Source organism: Malaclemys terrapin, chromosome 13, assembly GCF_027887155.1.
Source record: "Malaclemys terrapin pileata isolate rMalTer1 chromosome 13, rMalTer1.hap1, whole genome shotgun sequence".
Classification (NCBI taxonomy): domain Eukaryota; kingdom Metazoa; phylum Chordata; order Testudines; family Emydidae; genus Malaclemys; species Malaclemys terrapin.
The window spans coordinates 13,459,346-13,480,704 of NC_071517.1; the positions used below are offsets into that span (position 1 = coordinate 13,459,346).

Here is a 21,359-nt window from a genome sequence, read left to right on the forward strand (position 1 = left end):
TCCTCTCAGTCCTGACCGGAAATCCTACGCCGGAGCCGGAAGTGGCCCCCACCGGAAGCGGAAGTGCAGGAAGATGGCGGCGCTGGGGCGACTGGCGGGTTTGGGGGCGAACAGGCTGCGTGAGTGTGCGGGGGGGGGGGTGTCTGGGGGCGATTAGCGGTTGGGGCCGGGCTCCGCCCTGGGAAGCGGAGAGTCCGTCAAGGGGAGGCAGGGGGACGCTGTCAGGGAAGAGCAGTGGTGGGACCCGGGGGCCGAGTGGGCCTCGCCCACCCTGAACTAAGTGCAGCCCGGGCGGGGGTAGGAAATCGCCCTTCCCGCAGTGCGGCCTCCCGGTGACTAGCCTATGGGCTGTTAGTACCGGTAGGGGCAGGGGGGCTGTTGTGGCGCCATCTGGTTGTGTCTCAGCTGTGTAGTGGTTACAGCCTAATGGGGGGGGGGGAGCTGCCTAGGCTTCCGAGGTGATGTTGGAGCCAATGGAAAGTCTAGAACATGCCAGGAAGGGTGGCACAAAGAGGTAGTTGTGGACTGGTTACCTGCTGTGATCTAGCTACAAGGTTGTATGTGTGTCCATAGGTGCCAGATACCTTTTAAACGCACTTTGAGCTCAATGGATAAAAAGCACTTTAGAAGCGCTAAGTATTATTAACCGCCAATGTCCCCCTTCTTCCCTCCCGCCTTAGCTACCCCTTTTTGCCCATTGGTCACCCTGTCTAGAGTTCTGTATCATGCCTGATCCATAGCGGAGTATCTGAAGTTCGAGTAGTTTGATGTGCTAATAGGACCAATAGAAATATATAGTTCTGCCAGGTCTGGGACATTAAAATCTATATGCCATGCACATCTGCCCATGCCAGTTCTTATAGGTTGGGCCAGTTCTGCTGTCAGTGACACCATTGTAACTATTAAAGTCACTGAAGTTACTCTGGTTCTTATATCTGTCCACCTGAGAGTGGAGCTGGCCCAACGTATATAAGATCTGACATGAGAGTAGGCAGGCATATATTACATATGCCTGGTTGTATATTGACTTAGTGGAGTTATTCTGGTTTTACACTTCTTGGCCTGTTCAACAGTATGTAGTAGGGAATCCTTCTGCACCAGGTCAGGTTTATCTTTTTACTCTTAACTGATTAATTGGAATGAGTTCAGGTGGGCCCTTTAACATAGCAGCCTTTGTGCCCAAAAAGGAAAATCCGAGTTCTCGTTTAAAAAAAAAAACAAAAAAAGTCTGTTGTTCCTTTCCCTTCCTGTCATCCAGCAGATGCCCACTTCCTAATCTCCATTTCTCTTTGAAACTGGTGGTGGGCTGGGAGGTCAGATGGGTGCTCAAACTTAAAGTCCTCTCCTAATAAAAAGCAGAGCTGCGGACAGGGCATTCTCCAGGAGAGGCTCAGAACTTCTGAATTCTGTCACCAGTTCATAGTGCGACTTTGAGTAAATCCCTTGAGCTTTGTGCCTTAGTTTACCCATCTATAAAATGTAAATACTTTCCTACTACATTTTATGTTATATAGTTTTAACTGACATTTGTAAAGTGCTTTGATGTCCTTACATGAGATATATACCAGTGCACAGTATGATATAAAATAATTACATTGAAGATCAAACAAAGGTAGTTAGTTTCTTAGATAAGGATTAAATTTAATCCCAAGGCAGAGCTCTATAAATCCCATTACTTCCTGTCCCCACTCCGCTGCTATTTCTCTTAAGTCACGGCCCCTGTCTTTTACTTAATGTATTCTAAACATATATAATAAATTGTTCTTTTTAAAGACATCCACCCCCCCCCCCCAATCTTTGTGACTTGCAAAGTATCTGTTATAATTTAATTAAGATAAAATTCATCTACTGCTTTTCTTTAAATAAGGAAATGAGACACTTGTGGTAACCACTGTTTAGTAAAACGCTACTTAGACCTCTGAATAGAAGGATTTAGAGTAAAGTGAAACTAGCTGCTGAGTGCATGAAAAAGAACTAATTATATGGAAGACACTTCTTATGAAGTGGAATTCACAAAAGGGTCAGACTTCCTTGATTTTAAACATTTGAATGTATTTACTGACAATGGATTTTGTGTATTTGGTTTTTAATGGAAGAACTTTGCGATGTGAAAAGGCGACATGTTCCAAGAAGGAGAAAGACGAATCACTTACTGTAACTTATTTTTTAAACCCAGGCCTTGGCTACTAGGGCATGTGCTTAAATTCATTCCTATTCAGGACAGCAATTAAATATGTGCTTCTATATTGTCCTGTATCGGGGCCTTGATAATGAAACTTTGTATTTTTATAGACACTTTTCTGGGGTTGTTAAAGCTTTTTACAGACACTAAACCTCACAATTTGAGATTAAGTATTAATACCCATTTCACAGATGGGGAAACTGAGACATACAATATTTGTGACTTGACTCAATTTCACTGAGTGAGTTAGTGGAAGATAAACTCCAAGTGTCCTGAATTCCAGCTGTGCTCGTATCATTTGGCTACACTGACTGTTTTCTGTAACTGTTTCTGTAGCTCAGGATTTAAAGTTCATGGCCACAACTAATAGCAGAATGTTTGCATTTAGATGCACTGCTTAGAGTTCTGCTACTCCATTTAGGTAGCAGGATGCTTTCTGAAGTGCGACTTGGTTGTGTGCAGGAGAGACGCAATGGGTTAAACATGAATTCTCTTTATAATACATTTATTCTAAGGGCTTTTTTCTGCCTTTGGCTTTAACATTTGTTTTGAAATGACACTACTGAGCTTTGAATCCCTTTTGGCCCTGATTTAAAAGACAATGTAAATATTTGCCCATTTTGAATTAATTGCTGTAGATAATATTTTTTTAAACTTTTTTTATTGTTCCTCCTTTGAATACAGTTTTGGCAGCTCCGCAGGTGACTGCGGTTGCGGTGCGATGCGCATCCAAGAAGAGTGGAGGCAGCTCAAAAAATCTCGGTGGCCACAGCCCCGGGAAACGCTATGGCTATAAGAAAACAGAGGGTAGGTCGGTCAGTCTGTCCTGCTGCTTTATATACTCTGGATTGTGCCCTCCCCAAGTTGCCTGGTTCTCAGGGACTGTTACATGTGAAACTGCTATGTGTTTCAGAGCTCAGATGAGAGGGGCTGTTTGTGACTCTTTGCACCTGAAGGTTTAACCATTGGCTACAACCACACTGCATACAGAACCACCATTGTGAGAGTAGCCAGCAGAAGGCTTGAGTGACACAAGCTCCCTTCCAGATCTGCCTACGTGCAGCAAACTGAAGTTACCAATAAGAACCTGTATTGGTTCTAACTTAACTTGTCTCTGGGGAATCTGGGAGGAGGAACACCCCAGGGGGCACCTGATAAGTTAAATGCCCTTTCCCCTCACACTGTGCTCAGAAGCTGGGCATTTCAAGTATTGATAAAGAGGAGAATTATGCGGCTTAGTAGAAGCCAAAGTACAGATGCCTGTCACTGAGTGCCTAACAATTAGGGTGAGTTTGCTGATGGAAAAAACTGATGTAAAAGGCAATTAAAAAAAAAATGCCTGCAGCAAACAGAAAATGCCTTGTGCCCTCAAACTAATCTTTTCAAAGGCTAAAACTGCTTTTTGTCATTGCATATCAACTGCCCTGTATTCCCTGGTAGGAGCATTCTTACTTTAAATGTTTTTAGAGTTTGGGATAATTCCTCTTTAGGAAACATCCCAACCAATGCTGGCTTTGTGAGCCCTTGAGCAGTTCTCATTCTGCCAGCACTCAGACTATAGAGATGCTTATTCTTTTGTAATCTGAATCCATCTCTCTCTGTTGCAGGCGCCTTTGTTCATGCAGGCAACACATTAGCCACCCAACGGATAATACGCTGGCATCCAGGGGCTCATGTGAGTTACTTTTTCATCTATTATAGCTCTCCACAGCAAAGTCCAGAATCCAGCCTTAGCTCTATCAAGGCTCTTCTCTGTTTCCTCAATTGCATTCCATAAAATCCTGAACTCCTTGTTTCACTACCAAACACTTTTTACAGTTCATTCAAAACCAGGTCAGTGCATGAGCCAGATTTAGTAAACAACTGGAGAATTTTGACTATTACTATTGAAAGTTTTGCACGTGAAGTTAAGGGAATTGGTTCTCATGCTTCAGGATTAGAATAATCTCTCCTCCCCACCTCCACAGCGTACAGAATTGTCTGCAGTTCCCTGAGTGCGTTGTGTGTATTGCCTTCCTTTGACACATCAGGTACTGGCCATGGCTGAAGCCAGGACATCAGACTAGTGGCTTGGTCCACTTTGTTAAATGATACATAGTGACCTAAACACCTCCTTCCCTTTCTAACAATATACTGTTCATCTCTTCCAGGTGGGGATGGGTTGTAACAAGACTCTCTTTGCTCTGGAGGATGGGATTGTGCGATTCACCAAGGAGGTCTATGTGCCACCACCCCGCAGCCCAGAGAGCAGGGAAGTGATCTGTCGTCTACCAAAAGGGGTGGTGCTTTACAAAACCTTCATCAACGTTATCCCCACCAAAGAAGTGGGGAGCTTCAAGCTAGTCACCATGCTCTGAGGCTCTGCTGCCCTGCGCAGTAATGACTGGTGGGGTGGGACTGATCACCGTGACAAACCTGGCACTCAATCAAAAAGATGCCTGGAGGACTCCTCTAGATCTGAAATGACTTGTTGGCAACTCCAGTTTCCTGCTCCTAGAACTCATTGGGTGTAAATTTGAGAGTTACAAGGTAATCCGGACCGCCCTGAAGTTTTTTTGGAGAAATACATATCAAATAGATGTTCTGGGGTTCTCTAACAGCGTGAGGATGTTTGTGGAATAAATGTAAAACAAAAAGGGCTCAGTAAAGCTGCCTTTCCCTTCTGGACAGCTGTGCTCCAATCCAGCTAGATATACTGCAATTTCTGCACAGGAATTCTCCAGTTCTAGGTACAGCCATTTTGATTCTCAGCATTCCTTGGAACGGCTCCTGTCCTAACTGCACCTGATGTACACTGGGAATTCTGAAATGGGGGAGGGGGGAAGAGGGAGTGTCAGTCCAAGAGTGGGAACCTGAGTTCTGATCCCAACTTTGGCACCAACTCCCTCTGTAGCATTGGGCCTCAACTTCTGCCTCAGTTTCCGCATTGGTAAAACCGGGATAATGATAATCACATCTTCAAACATGAACTCTCATAACCTGTGTGTGAAGTAGGAAAGCAGCTATTCTCATGGGGAAACCGAGGCACAAGATTGCTGAAGGCTGCAGCATCAGGATCGTTACTCAGGAGTTACTGAGTCAGCACACACCAAGAGGCATCAGCATTAGACTAACTATAATCATTGTTTCTAATAGGCGGGAGCTAACTGGGGTGGGGATCAGAGGCTGTATTGAATCCCTGTTGTCACTCCCCCTCCTCTTAATGAAAGAGTTTGCAGCATATTGGTAACAGTTATAAACCTTCATGCAGGGAGTTACTGCAGTTTATTGGCATGAACAAGTACCAGAAGGAGCTGTCTCCACTGTTTGTGCTTATCCGCTGAGGGGAAAGTCCAGGGAGACATAACCAATCAGCTCTGCTCACATGGTGAGCTCTGGTTGTACTGTGGAGCCTGCATCTTTGCCAGAAGTTTTGTTGTAAAACTCCTCTCTGCTTAGGTAGAAGAGGGAACTCCAGGATCTCTCTGTCCAAAAGACAGCTTCAGAGAATGAGAAGAAAATGTTCTTCTGAATTAATCCTGCAATAGCTTTAGAATGATGTCCAGTCCTGCCATGATGAGCATATTCAAAAATAAAACCCTACAGTCAATAGAAATATTTTCATGACTTTCTAAAGTTTCATTCCAGGGCAATTTGTCTGGATTTTGAGTCCCTCTGGTGTTTGTAACGCTCATATTACAGTATTGTGCAGGGCAGAGGAGCCAGTGAAAAAATAAGGCCAGATGACTTCTACAATGTTTGGTTTTAATAGTAAAAGGTGTTAAACTTCTGTTCCTCTAATTTCTAGAGTAGTGTGCCTTTAAAAACCCGCCTCCTGCCTCTCTTGATTAGTAAACTTCAAATCATTTTTTTTAGGGAGTCAGTTTCACTTTCTGGTTCTCAGTCACTGATGCTATACTGCTGTGTTTAGGTTCCACATACTGCAGAAGAGAATTTTCCCTTCCCCTCTTGTAAAAACACACACACACTCTCTCTCTCACACACACGATATTAAGAAATGAAAGCCTGATTAGGTTTTGTCTTTTTCAAACGCCAACAGAATAATGCCATGTCCCCTTGACTTAGAGGAGGTGATGTGCTCATGCTTTCAAAGCTAATTTGACTAAGTTTGGAACTCCCAGTTGGGCAAAGAAGTCAGAGCATCATATTCATCAGCTGAAGCGTGAAAGAGGCATAATCCAAACAACAAAACTTCAGTCTTGTCAGACTGCAGTCGTCACACAGCAGACATCTTGTGATCTGACTGGCCCTGTTTTATCTATAACATTGTAAACATTTTAAAAGTTCGTCCTGAAATACAAAAAAGTAGTTGAAAATCTGAGTTGCAGTTACATCAGCACTGGGGAAATTAGATTATCTGATCTCCAGAATTCAAATAGCCATTTGTTTATGAAGGGGAACTGAGTGTCTTAGGGTGTTATCAGCATGGTTCTACCCTTGCACCTTTCAGGGTGAAGTCCCCTGAAGTTACATTAGCTTTCCCAGTTGCACGGTTTGGCACACAGCTCATGCTGTTCTGAAATGTGGCTGTTCTCTGCCTTTGTTTACAGCATTGTGGAGCAACTTGCTGTACAATCCCAAGAGTCCTAGCCCTTGCTGAACCTTTATCTTGTCGGAACTTACAAGCCTTCCTCCACGTAGCATTTTTAAATCCCCGAGGAATGTGGAGCACGGAGCTCTGATTTGATGATAGCAGCTCTAGAACAAATACATTCATTGTCACTTGCGGGTCAGGATTCCCACTGGTACCTGATAAGGTAAATGTTTTTACAACATAAGAAGTAGATAAGATAAAGCATTTGAGGACGAGATTCCTAGCTTCCGAGGTTTAATACTTGGAGTGTGGGGCAGTAGCTGCTGCAGCCTCACAGAGGCTTACGTTACAGTGAAACAGCCCCATGCCTTTGCTCCAGAGTCCTTGGCTGAGTGGACCATCACCTTTGCTCTGCCCCCTCACGTACAACAGAAATGGCTGAGGATTATTCCATGGTCTTTGGTTAAGATAAGGTTACTGGAGTGAAAATAGTGGAGCAGAAATCCTCTCAGGTTTATTCCACTGTTTCTGGGAGAGAGATGGCTGTTAAATCGATCCTGGTCTTCACTCCACCTTCGTTCTTGGAGGGGAGTGAGTTGATGGAAATCAACACTGCTTTGCCTGTGATTGGCACAAGGGGTTCTCAGCTGTTTGTGTGACTGGCCGAAGGCATGAAGTTCCATTCCGCCCTGCCGGCAGGGAGAGACCTCACAGGCCCTGCTGTCCTTGCCACAGAAGGAAGGAGAGGTGTTCCAGGGTTGATTCCCATTCTACACAGCTGTGTTCCTTTGAGTTTGGTAGCTGACTGAGGCCTGGAATGCGTCCAGCAATCCGTGCCCATCTGGTAACTCTGACCCTGCTCCAGTCCCTGAGACAGCTGGAGGATGCCTTAGGGCTTGCTCATAGGGAGGTGGCATCTATCAGAGAGGAGAGAGGAATCCATTATACTGAGCAGAAACACAGTGGTGAAGATTAACCCATGTTATAGAACAGCTTTATGTGAGTCCTTTCACACCATTGCCACAGCTCTAAAATTAAATACCCTGGGCCATCCATTAAACGCTTCTTAGAACAGCAGCACTTTCCACATTGCCAACTAGATAAGTGTGCAGGAGGAGATTATAGGCCCACTGCAGTTTCTAAAGAGCGGCGGTGGAAATCCAATGCAGCTATTACAGCCCATCCCACCCACTCCTATGGCCCGTCTCCTCATCCCCAGCTATGGCGTTTGCTGGTAAGTTCAGGGATCTGTCAGCGTTTCCATTAAAAACCTTTTCTCAGGAAATCTTCCCTGTGAAATGATTAATTTCCTGTTAGAATAAGATTAGCCATTACATGTTCCCCTCCCCCACCTATAAATCTCCACTTCTGCACAGAAATCAGTCTGTGGCGAGGTGTGTGGTACAGAGCTAGGAGCCAGAACTCCCGCGTTCTAAACCTGGCTCTACCACCAGCGCCCTCTGAGGCAAGGCCCTTACCTTCTCGTACCGCACAAGATGCTAAGGGTTTAGTAAGTGCATGTAATGCACTCTGTGCATGCAAACTGCCCTTGGAAGGCAGGGCTAAGTGTTGTTATCGTGTCAACTGCCCGGATTCTATTTTGGAGACAGGCTTAACGGCTCAACCTTTAAAGGAAGGAAGTCAGTAGAGGAATCCCACTGCATTGAAAGAGTCACAGGATTTCCATTCTGCCCCAAGCAACCCTGGGTGTGGCAAGACCGAGAGGCTGCCATTTGGTACAGCAGACTTTTCCCGCCCCAGGACTGACCTCACCTGGATGTGGACGCTTCAGACAGAACACTGCTTTTCACTAGTCTACTGAGCGGGAGGCTTAAGGGTTGGATGGTGAGCACCAGGCAAAGCCTCACAATCCACTAACTTATGAACAAGCCCAGGCAGGGGAAAAAGACATTCAACTGTAGCAGCAGCGAGGAGGGCTGCCAGCATAAGGAGTGGGGGGAAAGAAGGACTTGGAATCCTGAAGTTCCATTCCAATCTTCAAACCGATGGGTCAGACCGGCAGCCCTGTCCCCTCTCCTCGCGCTCTGCAGATGCCCTGGGGAGGGATCAAGCATTAACGTGCAGAAATGTAACCACAGGGAATTTCCTGGAACCCGGGTGTGCCTTTCCCAGAGAGAAATGCTATCAGAGAAAGACAACTGCAGAGACAGAGTTCTCTGTTACTGCACTGCGGAGTGCTGGGGGATGGCCTAGAGGCAAACAGGATGGGACCCACTGCTGTGCTTCTAGACAGGTTTTTGGCAGCTGAAGCAGCCTTCCACTCACCTCCTGGGAGGGGTCCACCCACAGTCCAAACCTCTCGGCAATCAGCTGATGGATCTCCCGCTGCCGATCCTTCTTCCGCACGCTCTCGTAGCTTGGCAAGCGCAGCTGCTCCCAGGGAGGGAGCTGATAGCTGCTGGGGGGTCCAACGCAGAATAGTTCATCTCCCTAGAAATACCCAAGCCGCCCAGCATGGAAAAACGTCATACGACTGTCAGCGGCAGTCAGCGCACCTAGTCTGCTGGGAACTCCATGGCCCAACACTCCTCAGCCCAGGAATTCTGTTCAGGATGCCAACTCTCAGAGTACCCCCCCCGCCCCCCCAGAGACAGGTGTCTGTAGAGCCCTGTGTCTAATGCACCTACACCAGCACCCCATGATGATGGTGCCCTAGAGTTCTCACTGCAACCCCAGGCTTGCAGCACCCACACCAAGGAGATTCTGTCCAGAGCTTCATGCCCAAATCATTTCTGCTATAGGACCATTCTCTCTGGCATCCTGCACCCACATCTAAGGGGATTTGATTCACTACACCCAGGAATTGCCCCACACCCAAATACCCTCCCCAGGATTCCCCTGGTCTCCATACCCAAAGCATCTCCCACTACGTGACATGATCTCTTTGCAGCCCTGTTGTAATTACTGGGCCTATGAATTTACCTTAATTGTAAATTCAAGTGTAAGAAGTTAGTAAAGTGCATAAAATGCCACAATAACCCATAAGAGTTGCTGGGAAAAGGTGCAAAAGGGAAACAGGTTGAATTAGTACAAACAAAAAGGCCTACAAGGACTGTGTTAAGATCACGTCTGGCACACAAGAAGAGTGTGGGACTGGAAATCAATGAGCCAAAATTAGTGTGTTGGAAATTAGGCCTAATTGCTGAACCAAATAATGAGAGGATGGACTATTCTGCCCATCACTCCCTTTTGGGGTCCTTAAAAAGACAAAGACTTTGGGAGGGAAATCAGAAGCTGTTGGCTGGAAGATGGGTGGACAGGAAGAGAGCTTTATTATCACGCTGCAACCTCCACCTTCTCCTGGGACCGTTGGGCCTGCCTTGTCCTGACCCTGAGAACCATCCTGACGTGAGAGGGACCCAGATGACTGCCTTTTCTAGCTTTGTTGGGTTTCTCCTCCTCTCTCTGGTGTGTGTTTATCTTGTTTTGTCTTTCAGGAAAATGGGATCAGACTTTAATAGCTCCAGTTATGATCATCTTTCATACCACCTCAAAGGTTGTCATAAATAGGAGGGGGTCCTTCCAAAACCTGTCTGTGGCTAGTGGGAAAGGGAACAAGGGGCATTGTTAAAATGGAAGCCTCACTTAGTTCTTTACACTGCAAATGTTGTCACTGTTTTTCCTTTTCTGTATTTCAATAAAGGGTTAAAAAGATTTGTAATGGTGTGTTTGCTGTGGTACTAAGCAGATGGAGGTCTCTGTATACCAAACCCTGAACGCTGTTTAAAACTTTAATGTTGGGCAGCGACAGGGTCGCTTGACTTGGGCAGCGACAGGGTCGCAGGACGTTAAGACCCTTGACTCGCTGGGCCCATTTATTCCATCAAAATTAATACAACAGCCCTCTCCCCAAAGCACTCTTACCCACCCCATCAGGGAAGAAGCCGTACCCTCAGTACCCTCACCTGCACCCCAGGATTCTCGGCAGGGCTTTCCAATTGCTGTGCTCCCAATTGGGGTCCCACCAGCCGCTGGTTACTGCTGAAGTATGGAGGAGGACAATCCTATATGGCATGAGGGGAAGGGAAAGGAAGAGAAATGAATACAAGGTAAGAGCCCATCTCTGGCATTTGGTGTGCGTGCCGGGAGTTAGGGAGGCACACGGTGTGCTGAACGCAGTCAGCAGATTGCCAACAGGCAATAACATGTCCATCTCTACTATAATACCGAGACTTATGGCGTGTGGCTTAGGAGAGTGTTGAAGTTGCCATCAGTAGCAGTTGGAAACAGCCCTGCCTGGCCGCATTCCACGCTCCCAGCAAGAAATAATGCAGCTTTGTAAACAGTCCTGAGCTCTCCCCTCTGGGTCTTCCATTCTGTTTGGCTTTCCTCCCCAGTTACCCTTCACCCCATCCCTAGCTCCGTGCATGCTGTTGCTCCCTGTGTCCACCGTTCACAAGTGCGTTCTCTTTGGCAGCATTCGCACATCTAGTCAGGCCAGCAGAATTAAGGCTGACAACAGGCTTGTCCTTTCCTATGGACAACTAGATTCCTATTTCTTTTAAGCCTGATGATGTCTACACCATTAAGCCATCATCTCCTGGGTGGAAATATCTGGCCTCCCTGGAACCTCTGGTTCACACCTCAGCAAGGTGGACTCAACCTATTGTCCTTACAAGGGAGAGAGGTTGAGTTCCCTGTGTGAGCCTTTCAGATATGACTTGGAAAGCCTGGAGTCTGTTCTCTATGAATGTTAGAGACCTCATAGATTCTAGGACTGGAAGGGACCTCGAGAGGTCATCGAGTCCAGTCCCCTGCCCGCATGGCAGGACCAAATACTGCCTAGACCATCCCTAATAGACATTTATCTAACCTACTCTTAAATATCTTAAATACCTCAAGGCACTTAACAAAAAAATAGCAGTTTGCCCTGGGACCCTTGGCCAAAATTTTTCTGCCCATCAATGCTGCACAATATAATGGGCACTGCTACCCTTGGCTATAACGTAACCTACTAAAATGAAGTGAAAGGTGTTAATCTGTGGTCTTGTCTACATGGGGGAGAAGGGAATGACGGATGGGGGGGGAAATGAAAAGCTTTTTGCAGTGTGTCTGATAAAGTGTTGTATGCAAGCTGTGCCAGTAGTGTGCACATGAAACACTTGTTGGGTTTTTCAGTTTGCATCGCATATACCCACAGCAGCAGCTTGTTGTGAACTGAGGGTGTTGCATTCAAGATGCAATGGGCTTAAATTGCAGCAAGGAAGGTTTAGGTTGGACATTAGGAAAAGCTTCCTAAACCATCAGGGTAGTTAAGCACCGGAACTAATTGCCTAGGGAGGTTGTTGGATCTCCATCATTGGAGGATTTTAAGAACACCTGCCAGGAATGGTCTAGTTATTACTCAGTCCTGCCTTGAGTGCAGGGGACTAGATTAGATGAACTCTCAAGGTCCCTTCCCGTTTAACACTTCTATGATTCTTGAAGGGAATCCTGTGGTCTTCTGCTTTACTGCACAGCAGTGTGCATCCTGGGATTGTTTTCATGGTGAATTGTGGGATGCCAGGTGGCTTCAAACTTTTGAAAACTCCCATGTCTTCACCCCCTGTTTCCTTTGCAGGTAGGCTAGCACCATTTTCAGATTCCTGTTGGCTAGCATGGACCCAGCAATGCTCCGCTCACTGTGGTGACAGCCCCAAGTACATAGAGGCTGCTTGGGCTGTATTTCAGACCTCAAAGCCGGACACATTTGGCTGTGGAGACCGCTCACCGCCGAGTGCATGATGTGGCATCAGCAGCTCCTCCAGCAACAACAGGAGATTTGGCGGCCGTGTAAGTGGGCCAAAGGTGAGGAAGAAGAGGACACTGAGCAATTGGTACCAGAGGAGCAGTTCCTGGATCAGCCACACATTGGGCAGTGCCGTTTCCGGGCTTGGATCAGAGGAAGAGGGTCACTCTGCAGACCTGGGATGACCAGCAAGAGAATTTCAGGAGGGGAAGGGCTCCCTTTTTTGAGAGATGTGCTGAAATACATGGAGCTACAGCGTACCAACTTGCTGGGTCCCATACCTTGGGTTTTCATTATTTGACTCTGCTGTGGGCGGGGATGGTGTAGAGGCTATGGCTGAACAATGCTGCCAGCCGCCATTTTGAGATGAGGAACAGGTGTTTCGGGGAGAGTGGGGCAGGAATTTCCCAGGCCGGACAGCAGAGGGAAGCGGAAAGGAAAACAGGCAGATGGCTATGTGCCCTCCGCAGCACAGACCTGTGGACAGCAGATGGTCAGGGCTTTAGCACATAACAGAGGCCAAGTGCTTGCATGGAGCAGCCGCCATCTTGGGAATATAGAGGGGGGCTAGGGTGGGGGGAGCGGAGAGCAGGAGCAGAAAGGAGAAGAGGGGCAGGGGCTGGAGACTTGGAATGGTTCCTAACTCACATCCGTGTAACACGGCTGCAGCCATGGGGCCCCCGGAACAGACGCTAGCTCAGTTAACACAGTAACACCACCACTTTGGACAGGCAGGAACTTACACCCCAAAGTTTCCTCCACTCCAGAGGCTCTTCCCACTTTGGTCCCGGCCTGAGTTCCCGGCTGGGACTCAGCCGGAGCCCTGCCCTGCTGCAATGCGGCCTGGCTTTCAGTCACAATCCTGAGTCCCAACCAGATGCGTCATCCGGCTCATTCTCCAATGAGCCCTGCTGCTTGGCCTTAGGGCAGGGGGTGAGAGAGCTGCGAGCAGGAGCCACAAACTGTCTGTCTGGGTTGGGGGTTGTATAAAATTGGGTAAAATCCTGTCTAGATCTTCACAAAATGGACAGATCACATGGCCCCTGCCCAGTGTTTTCCTTGCATCCCTCGTTTTAATGTAGACCCTTCTGAGCTGCTTGCTCTTGCCCCAGCGCTGGCTGGCATCTTGGTCATGACCCCTCGTGGACATCTGCTTGGCAACCTCCACAAACAGCTTGTCATGATGGTGACCGGCCCCGAGAGCTTCCTGGCCTGAGGCGTCTTCCCAGGGGGCAATGAGATCCAGGGTCTTAGCAGGCCTCCAAGCAGCAACATGGACATGTGGTGGGGTTCGTGGAGTAGAATCGCTGTAGTCACAAGAGCGCTGATGCACTCGAATCTAGAAGCAAATGGGCACAATCTAGCCCTGTGCCAACTTTTAAACAAGGGAGGGGTCATCCTGGGAACTTGACACCAGGGCAGGGGAGGGCACACAGGGGTAAACAGACAGGTCAGTAATGGTTGACGGCAAAGCAGCCCAGGACAGCTTGAAGAACGCCAACAGCGATGCGCAGCTGTTGTGTGCACACGACCCACAGACCGAACTAATTCAATTTGCAGCAAACTTTGTCCATTTGCAAGAGGACTCCAGAGTTTCTGGTAAGTGTGGAGTTAATGCGCTGTGCTGCATTGCAGTGTGCGTATGCTAGTGTTTTAGAAGCAGATTAACTCAACTTGAACCGGTACAAGCCCTGTGTCTAGTACGTTAGTGTGAAATGGAGTTTTCAATCAAGTTAAGCTAGTTTGACTGAGCTACCCGGGGTGGGGAGAGGAGGGGAAGCACCTTTCTCCTAGCATAGATAAAACCAGTACGAGAAGTAAGTCATTTGCTTGTCCGCACAGGAAAAGTTATTTCAAAATAAGATACAGTGTGAATTTAAAGTGCAATTCTTACTCTGGAATAGTTCCAGGTGTAGACACACTTACTCCAGAACAAGAGTTCCTTTTCCTTAATCCACTTTGGAAATGGATTAAACAAAACATGAATGAGGCACTCTTATTCTGGCATAAGTGTCCACACATGTGGTACTATTCCATAATAGCAACTGCACTTTAAATTCACACCCTACCTTACTCTGACATAACTTTCAAGTGTAGACAAACCCTTACTGTGGACTAAGAACATTGGCATAGGAAGCCATTCTGCAATAGCTACTCTGGTCAATTTCCCCAATAAGACGTTGGTGTCAGGGCCAGAATTAGAGTTCTGGGCAGTTGACTGTTCCCAGATATGTGCTCCAACTATACCCATCTCTTCCAGCAAAGAATAACTTCTCCACACAATGTCCAGGTGAAGCGAGGAGGCAGACTATAATTGCCCTCACTGGAATTTGGCCAAGGCCAATCACTCACACTCTTGTGAAAAGTGTCATGTGATCTTTACCAATTACAAGTGGTTGGGGTTTTATGTTTCATCCACTCTTTGTTTCTCTTCCTGTTGGAATCAGCATATTTATGGCTCTTTCTCCAACGTAAGCCACTGCGCGGATCCCATTGTCTCTTAATGACTTCGGAGAAAATCTGATCGTTTACTAGTCAACATGTTTGTTTCTCCTAATTGCCAGCCCTGCAAGATCAGCCCTGGATCTGCAAAGCAAACCAAAGATTTACTTTTGCTCTTTATTGCTTATAAAGACTATCTCACCTGGTCTACACATACTTTTTGCACACTTTAACTATGTTGGTACAGGGTACAATTTTTTAAAAACTGAAATAGTTAAAGTGGTACAACCCCTAGTTGGTTGCACTTATAAAGGTGCATTATGCCCATATAGCTTATTCTCCTTTCCCATAAGGCAATAAGCTATATTGATATGAAAGTAACTGTGTCCACACTAGGGGAAGGGGGATGGACGGTATTGCTCACTAGGGGAAGGGGGATGGACGGTATTGCTCACTAGGGGAAGGGGGATGGACGGAGTGGTAGAGTTAAAGTGGTACCACTTGTGTGTGTGGACAAGGCCCCAGCCATTTCCCTGCTTGTGTGTTTACATGCAAATATCAGCGCCTCACTTCTGCTGTCTCTGCAGGAGGACCCTGACAAAACGCAAGGAGAGCTGAAGAGATACAAGCCTTGTCTTCACTACAAAAAAAGAGTGTGTGTGTGTGGGGGGGTGTCATTAACCGGATGTAGACTCCTAATGCACAGAAAGCAGCCTGCAGTTTTCACATGAGTTAGAAGAGCAAGATAAACCCTAATCACCAACTTGACCTGGTAACTGAAGTGCAGCCTTAGGTTTTTACCCTGAGATAAGGACACACCTTTCTTGTAGTGAAGATAAGGCCATATACAGACTAAAGGAATCCACGTCCCCTCTTAGTAGATGGGTAAGAAGAGGTGCAGCCTCGTATCTGGGGGTCCTCCAAATGTCCTCTTGCAAAAGATGTGACATTTCAAATGTAAACCACAAACAGCCCCACCCTTTCATCCTTAACTACCACAAAGGAGCCAGACGCAGGAGGGCCTTTTGCCTTTGTGGTTCACGTCCGGCTCTTTCTGGTTTGCATATCACCACTCTGCAGTCCCAACAGAAGAGGGAAGTAGAATTTAATTCTCTAGATTACGCACAAGCCAGAATAGTCTCCAGCTCACTCTCCCAAAGCCAAACTACAGGTCACCGGATCCCTATCCCCGCAGACACAGGGCTGTTCCTGCAATACACAATTCCCAAGCAGAGGGTTTCTCACCACTTCCCTTGGGAAACTATTACCCAGCCTAATCCATCGCAATGGTCACAAACCCAAGCAGCCAGGACTCTGAATCGCCACAAAGAGCAGATCTGTGGGGCGAGCTGGTGCCACGGTCACTTTTCTCACCACAACTGCACTGGCATCTGCTTGTCGTGCATGAGGGCAGCTGCTCACTACCTGTGGGGAGGAACCCATTCTGCTGGGGTCTCCCCTGCAGGGGAACGTGGAGACTCCACAAAGAACAGCTGTGACAGGTGTGTGTGCTGAAGCCTGCTGCCTATTCACATCTCACTGACAACAGGAGGCCAACCTCCAGGAGCAGGAGGAAAGACATTTGCTGGGAGCTTCCGGCTGTTCCCCTAAATATGTGAACATGGAGCGCGCCCCCTCGGAACAACAGAGAGGAAAGGGGTGAAGTAATCCAGCTGGGGTCTCCTGGCCTCATCTCATTGTGCCGGGAAAGTCGGCAAAGCAGCCCTTGTTTCCAGTATGATCTTCTAGTGGGAGTTCAGCCCGTGATGGCACTTACTTCAGTCAGATTCTGACATTTGCCTTTCATTGTCTGAAGAAGTTTCTCTCTCTCAGTCTAGTCTTCCCCTCCCCCCCCGCCCCCGAGCTGATATCCCTTTGGAGCTAGGACAGGGGAAAATTCCAATTACTTCTTGGCACATGGTACCCAGGTATGTATCTGCATCCTACCCTGTATGTATCGGCCTCGTACCCTTCCAAACTGCCCCTCCTCTGGAGTCCCAAGCCCTGCCAAGTCCTTCACAGGCAGGAATCAATCCCGCAGAGGCAGGGAGATGGGTTGGATGATCTAACTTCCATGACCTAAAGCTGTCCCCGGAAGCCAGGGATACGGTAGACATGAGCAATGGGGTTCCGGCTCCGGCTGGCTCCCTCAGCGCATAGAGCAAGTTGCTGACATACCCGTGGCAGAGAGTGGCCCTGTCTTCCAGATCCACCGTGCTTCACAGTAGCGTGTCCTGCTGTGGCCCTTTCCCTGTGAAGAGGAGTGCAGCAAAACCTGGCTCTGAACACGAAAGACGTAGGGGAGGGAACTCTCTGTTACTCTGTGAAATTCAACCACTGCAGATGTCAATTACTCAGAGCGTCCTCTGATACTCATCTCCTACCTCCATGATGTGGCCCCGATTGGCTGCTTTTGATCACTAACTGTACAGTCAGGCAGGTTTGGGTGCAAAGGCCTCTAGTTGGGCTTTGTTTGGAGAGAGAATGAACGATCAGCAGAGAGGCTGGGAGTCCTACGCTATCATTCAGCAAGAGAGGACTATGAACTGGGCCAAGCCACTGTCCGGCATTGCAGTGCAAAAAACGAGGCCGTTCCATGCTGGCTGGAAGACCAAGCCACACCAGGGTACTCTAGCCAGGTTTCCAAATTGCAGCTTGACTCCAAACCAGCACATCAAGGAGATTAGAGCGATCTGCCCATATTCAAGCAAGGATTAGGGCCCAGAGTATTAGATGGACAGCCAGACAGGTGGGCAGGATACTTACATATTGGCTGGGACTCTGAAAGAAACGGCAGGAGCAGAGGAACTGGCAGCACAGGGGGTCCCGGTGGTACAAGAGCAGTAGCAGCACCAAGATCGCCACTACGAACACAGATGAAGAAACTGCTGCCAAGATAAAAGAGAACAAGCAAGTTCACCACCCAGCCTGGAACGCCCAGCAGGTCACAACCAACCTGGATGCTCCTTAAACCTCCCCCTTTCTTTCTCTATCTGGCGCTCCAGGGAGGGAACCAGGTGGCCGACATATAACCATCTGCCAGCCAGTTTCCCAAGAGCAGCTGCCTCACTCCTTTCCAAGGACATTTAAAACTCTACTGGGCAGTGGTATCTCTGTCTGCAAACATCCCTTCTGTGCAGTTGGGGCGTAGAGCAGTTAGTTCTGTACTGAAACTGACTCCGTGCCCACTTACCCTTCATTTGGGCAGAATGGAACCAGCCCTAATACGGATCAGAACAAGCCAGTAAACCATTGCCTTTCAGCTGAGGCTCTCACACCACTTCAGCTACTGATGAAAAGCACGGAATAAGAGCTAGGTATTATCATCATTAACTCTCATTCATTCTCCCAGCTCTTGAGAGGTGGGTCTTATTTATAGTCTGTGGAACGGGGATGAGCAAGTTACTCAAAGTCAAGAAGTGCATCAGCAGAAGAGAGCCAGGATTAGAAGCCGGGAGCATGGACCCACAGTCCCCTGCTCTATCAGAACACATTCCTGTTCTAGCTTTCACACAAGTGCTCTCTTGCTCTCCCCTACTTCCAGGCCTGCAACCTGGAGAGGGCTGGAAGGTGAAATCTCGTGTTAATTACACAGGGGCAAAGGGGTTGAGGTCACAAGGCAGGCTGACTAGCACAGCACATTAGTAGAGAACTGACACACTGGCCAGGTTCAGCGCTCAGGGTTCTGCGTCTCCCTGGCTAGATCACTGACACGTAAAGCGCAGCACAAGAAGGAGCATTTCCTACAGTCCTCAAGAAAGGTAAACACCTAGAGCAGGACTCCTGGAGTTCTATTCCCAGCCCTGACACTGACAGGCTGCGTGGCCTCAAGTGAGTCACTTAGTCCCCTCCCCTATGCCAGCCTCACATTTCCTCTTCTGTGGATGCAGAGGGTAATATTTCCCTATGTCGGAAGGGTGCTGTGAAATTTACCATAATACAGTTGTGTTTGTATAGCCCTTGTGAGATCATCTGGCGAAAGGTGCCCTAGAAGCGCTTAGTATTGCTATTAAGTATTGCTATTAAGCAGTGTTTGCCAATGTAGTAGCAAAAACATGGGATTCAGGACTCGGGTCTTGGCAGGTACGTTAAAGAGGGATTTATTTCCACATACGATGTTTAGAAAGTGTAGCATCGCATCCAGTCTGTCTAGGGGATCTGCAACAGATTTCATTTGTGAAACATTTCAGGTGAGACCCCCCCTGACTCAGAGATCACACTCCCCCGTGGACAAAAGGATCCAATCTTCCTCCCTGATGGAGTCTTTATGGAACATGCCAGCTGGCAGGAGGGAATTATTTCCCGCTCCACCATATGGAGTCAATACAGGTTGACAGAACGGGCTGCCTGCCTTTTTTTTATGGGCTGGAATAGTGTGTCTCCATTTAATGGGTCACCTGGAAACCAGGCTCTTCAATGCTAGTTGTTCTGAACAGTATGTGATGGACACATGATAAAACCCAGGTAAGCAGATGGTCATTTCAAGGCAGACCAATTAATGCAAGATCAGCTGCCCCAAACTGGCACAGGGAAAGGCAAGTTCTCTCCCCCTAACTGGGGCCTCTCAAAAAGTCTATCAGGGAAAGGGGGAAAAAAATCCGAATGTTCCCAATAGAAAAGCACCTGGTGGAGCTCGCCCCTCACACACTCGCTCCATGCACATGACCGGATTTTCAGAGGTGCTGTGCACTTGTAGTTCTAATGAAGTCAATGGGAGTGAGGGGTGCTGGTCCCTCTGAAAATCCGGCTATGTACGGAGTGTGTGGGGGGGTGCTCTCCCTCTTCCCCCTCCCCCCAGCCCAAGTACCTTTCACAGCAACTCAAGAAAGTAGCATTCCTAACCCTGATTGCACAGACATGGCACAACAAGGTAAATGCAGCACTTGGGAGAAATGAGCCCTCCCCCCCTCCCAGTGCTGAAGAGATGACAATGGAGCCTGGAAAGCCCCGGAAGAGGGAAACAAAAGGGACTTTTACTCGGGGGAAGGGGGCACGTTTGAGAGTTTTGCTGTCCTCCGCAAGGGCCTGCAGTAAAAACAGCTTCTCACTTCCCACCCCAGTGAAGGGAACACAAAGAGACAGACCGGGTACTCACTTGCAGCTATGATGATGGCCACTACATTGCCGTCCATGGAAGTGCTGGCAGTGGGAGGAGGTGTTAGCACATCGCTGGGCTGGGTCATCTCTGGCATTGCCCGATGTGATCTCTCCTTCTGCTTCCTGGCTCCTCACACAAACCAGACGTGGTTACGTGTAGAAGCCCCAACCAGGCTTTGGAACAACAAACCCCTCTGGCCTTGGCTCAGCCACTTCCTAATTAGCCTCACTCACGTGGCTGAATCCAGTCTCTCAAAGCAAGCTGGTCTGGCCTTATTTTCTCCACAACAATCAACCCTGTCAACTGTTGCTGTCTTCCTCCATTCAGTCCATTCTGTTCTCATCTGTCCACTTGAGTCCTGTTTTCCTCTTCCTCTGATAGGCAGACCTAGGTCTGTGGTGGGCCCAAATTACATGTCTCCTTGATAAGGTGACTGGGTTCTGCTCTCTCCTTTCCTAGACCCCTGAACGTGGTTCGGCTGAGTTCTGGTGCCTTCTTCCCCTGTACGCTTGACCCGTCTCTGGTGGATTCCAGTTGCTTTTCCCTTCTGTATTTTGACCTGTTTCTAATGGCTCCTGGAGTCTCCTCCTCTTGGTGCACTGGTTCTGATCTCTCCTTCCCTGGATGCACTGGCCGAGGTCTGCTGGGTTCTGGTCTCCCCTTTCCCTTGAGAAAGTTATTTGCTGTCAGCAGGGTTTGAACTGGGCCTCATCTCCTTTCTCCAAATAATGTTATACGGCCCGGTTCGGCTCGGAACCGGGAGTCCGTCCTTGGGGAAGCCCTTCAAAGGTTCAATAACTTCTGGGCCGGGCCGATTTGTTCCGGCACCTCAGCTTGGACCGTGCAGCGCATCTCTCTCCCACAGGACCGAACTTCAGGCGTTGGGTCAGTCTCGGGATAGTCCGACTCACCGGCAGTTGATATCTCACGGACTGGACCCGACCGAACCAGCCTCCTGGGCTCCGGGCCAGGCTCGACCAGGTACCGCCAGGCTCACGCGTAGATCTTTGCACCTTCCACCTCCTACCCCCCCATCTCTCTTCTCATTGGCTGCTGAATCATCCCTCTGGGCTTTCATTGGTTCAAAGTGAAAATTGCTACAATCTCCCAATGGAACGTTGTGTCGGCGGTTGCCATGGAGACGCAGCACGTGGGGAGGAAGAGAGAAGCTGTTCCACGCCTCCAGCTCCCCATTATCAATGGATTTTATTGTGCATCTTGGTGCAGCGATCAGCCTGTAGGTTACAGCTGCACTGATCTCCCCTTAGGTGTATTGCAGCCGCAGCTAGCAGAACCTCTTCAGCCCATGCAGGGCTTCGAGAGGAAGATTCTGCTGCAACTATATTGGAAACCT

The 21,359-nt window shown here is 48.2% G+C and overlaps 2 protein-coding genes across 3 annotated transcripts; one reads left to right on the forward strand and one right to left on the reverse strand.

The window, feature by feature from the left end:
- The first annotated feature begins 16 nt into the window (after positions 1–16).
- On the forward strand, positions 17–5,779 carry MRPL27 (mitochondrial ribosomal protein L27). The gene is made up of 4 exons (XM_054046582.1): positions 17–119; positions 2,867–2,989; positions 3,790–3,857; positions 4,333–5,779. The coding sequence occupies exons 1-4, from the start codon at positions 74–76 to the stop codon at positions 4,537–4,539; spliced, it is 444 nt and encodes a 147-aa protein (XP_053902557.1). The 5' UTR covers positions 17–73; the 3' UTR covers positions 4,540–5,779.
- A 107-nt stretch (positions 5,780–5,886) lies between these two features.
- Positions 5,887–20,987, reverse strand: LOC128847213 (uncharacterized). Of its 2 annotated transcripts, none has more exons than XM_054046581.1 (5): positions 20,003–20,987; positions 17,674–17,792; positions 10,643–10,741; positions 9,003–9,167; positions 5,887–7,633 (listed from the first exon to the last, which is right to left on the reverse strand). In XM_054046581.1, exons 1-5 carry the CDS (start codon positions 20,097–20,099, stop codon positions 7,487–7,489), a joined length of 627 nt encoding a protein of 208 aa, XP_053902556.1. In that variant the 5' UTR covers positions 20,100–20,987; the 3' UTR covers positions 5,887–7,486. The 2 variants fall into 2 exon arrangements, with proteins under 2 accessions (XP_053902556.1, XP_053902555.1); XM_054046580.1 differs by having other exon boundaries at positions 17,674–17,795.
- Positions 20,988–21,359: the final 372 nt, after the last annotated feature.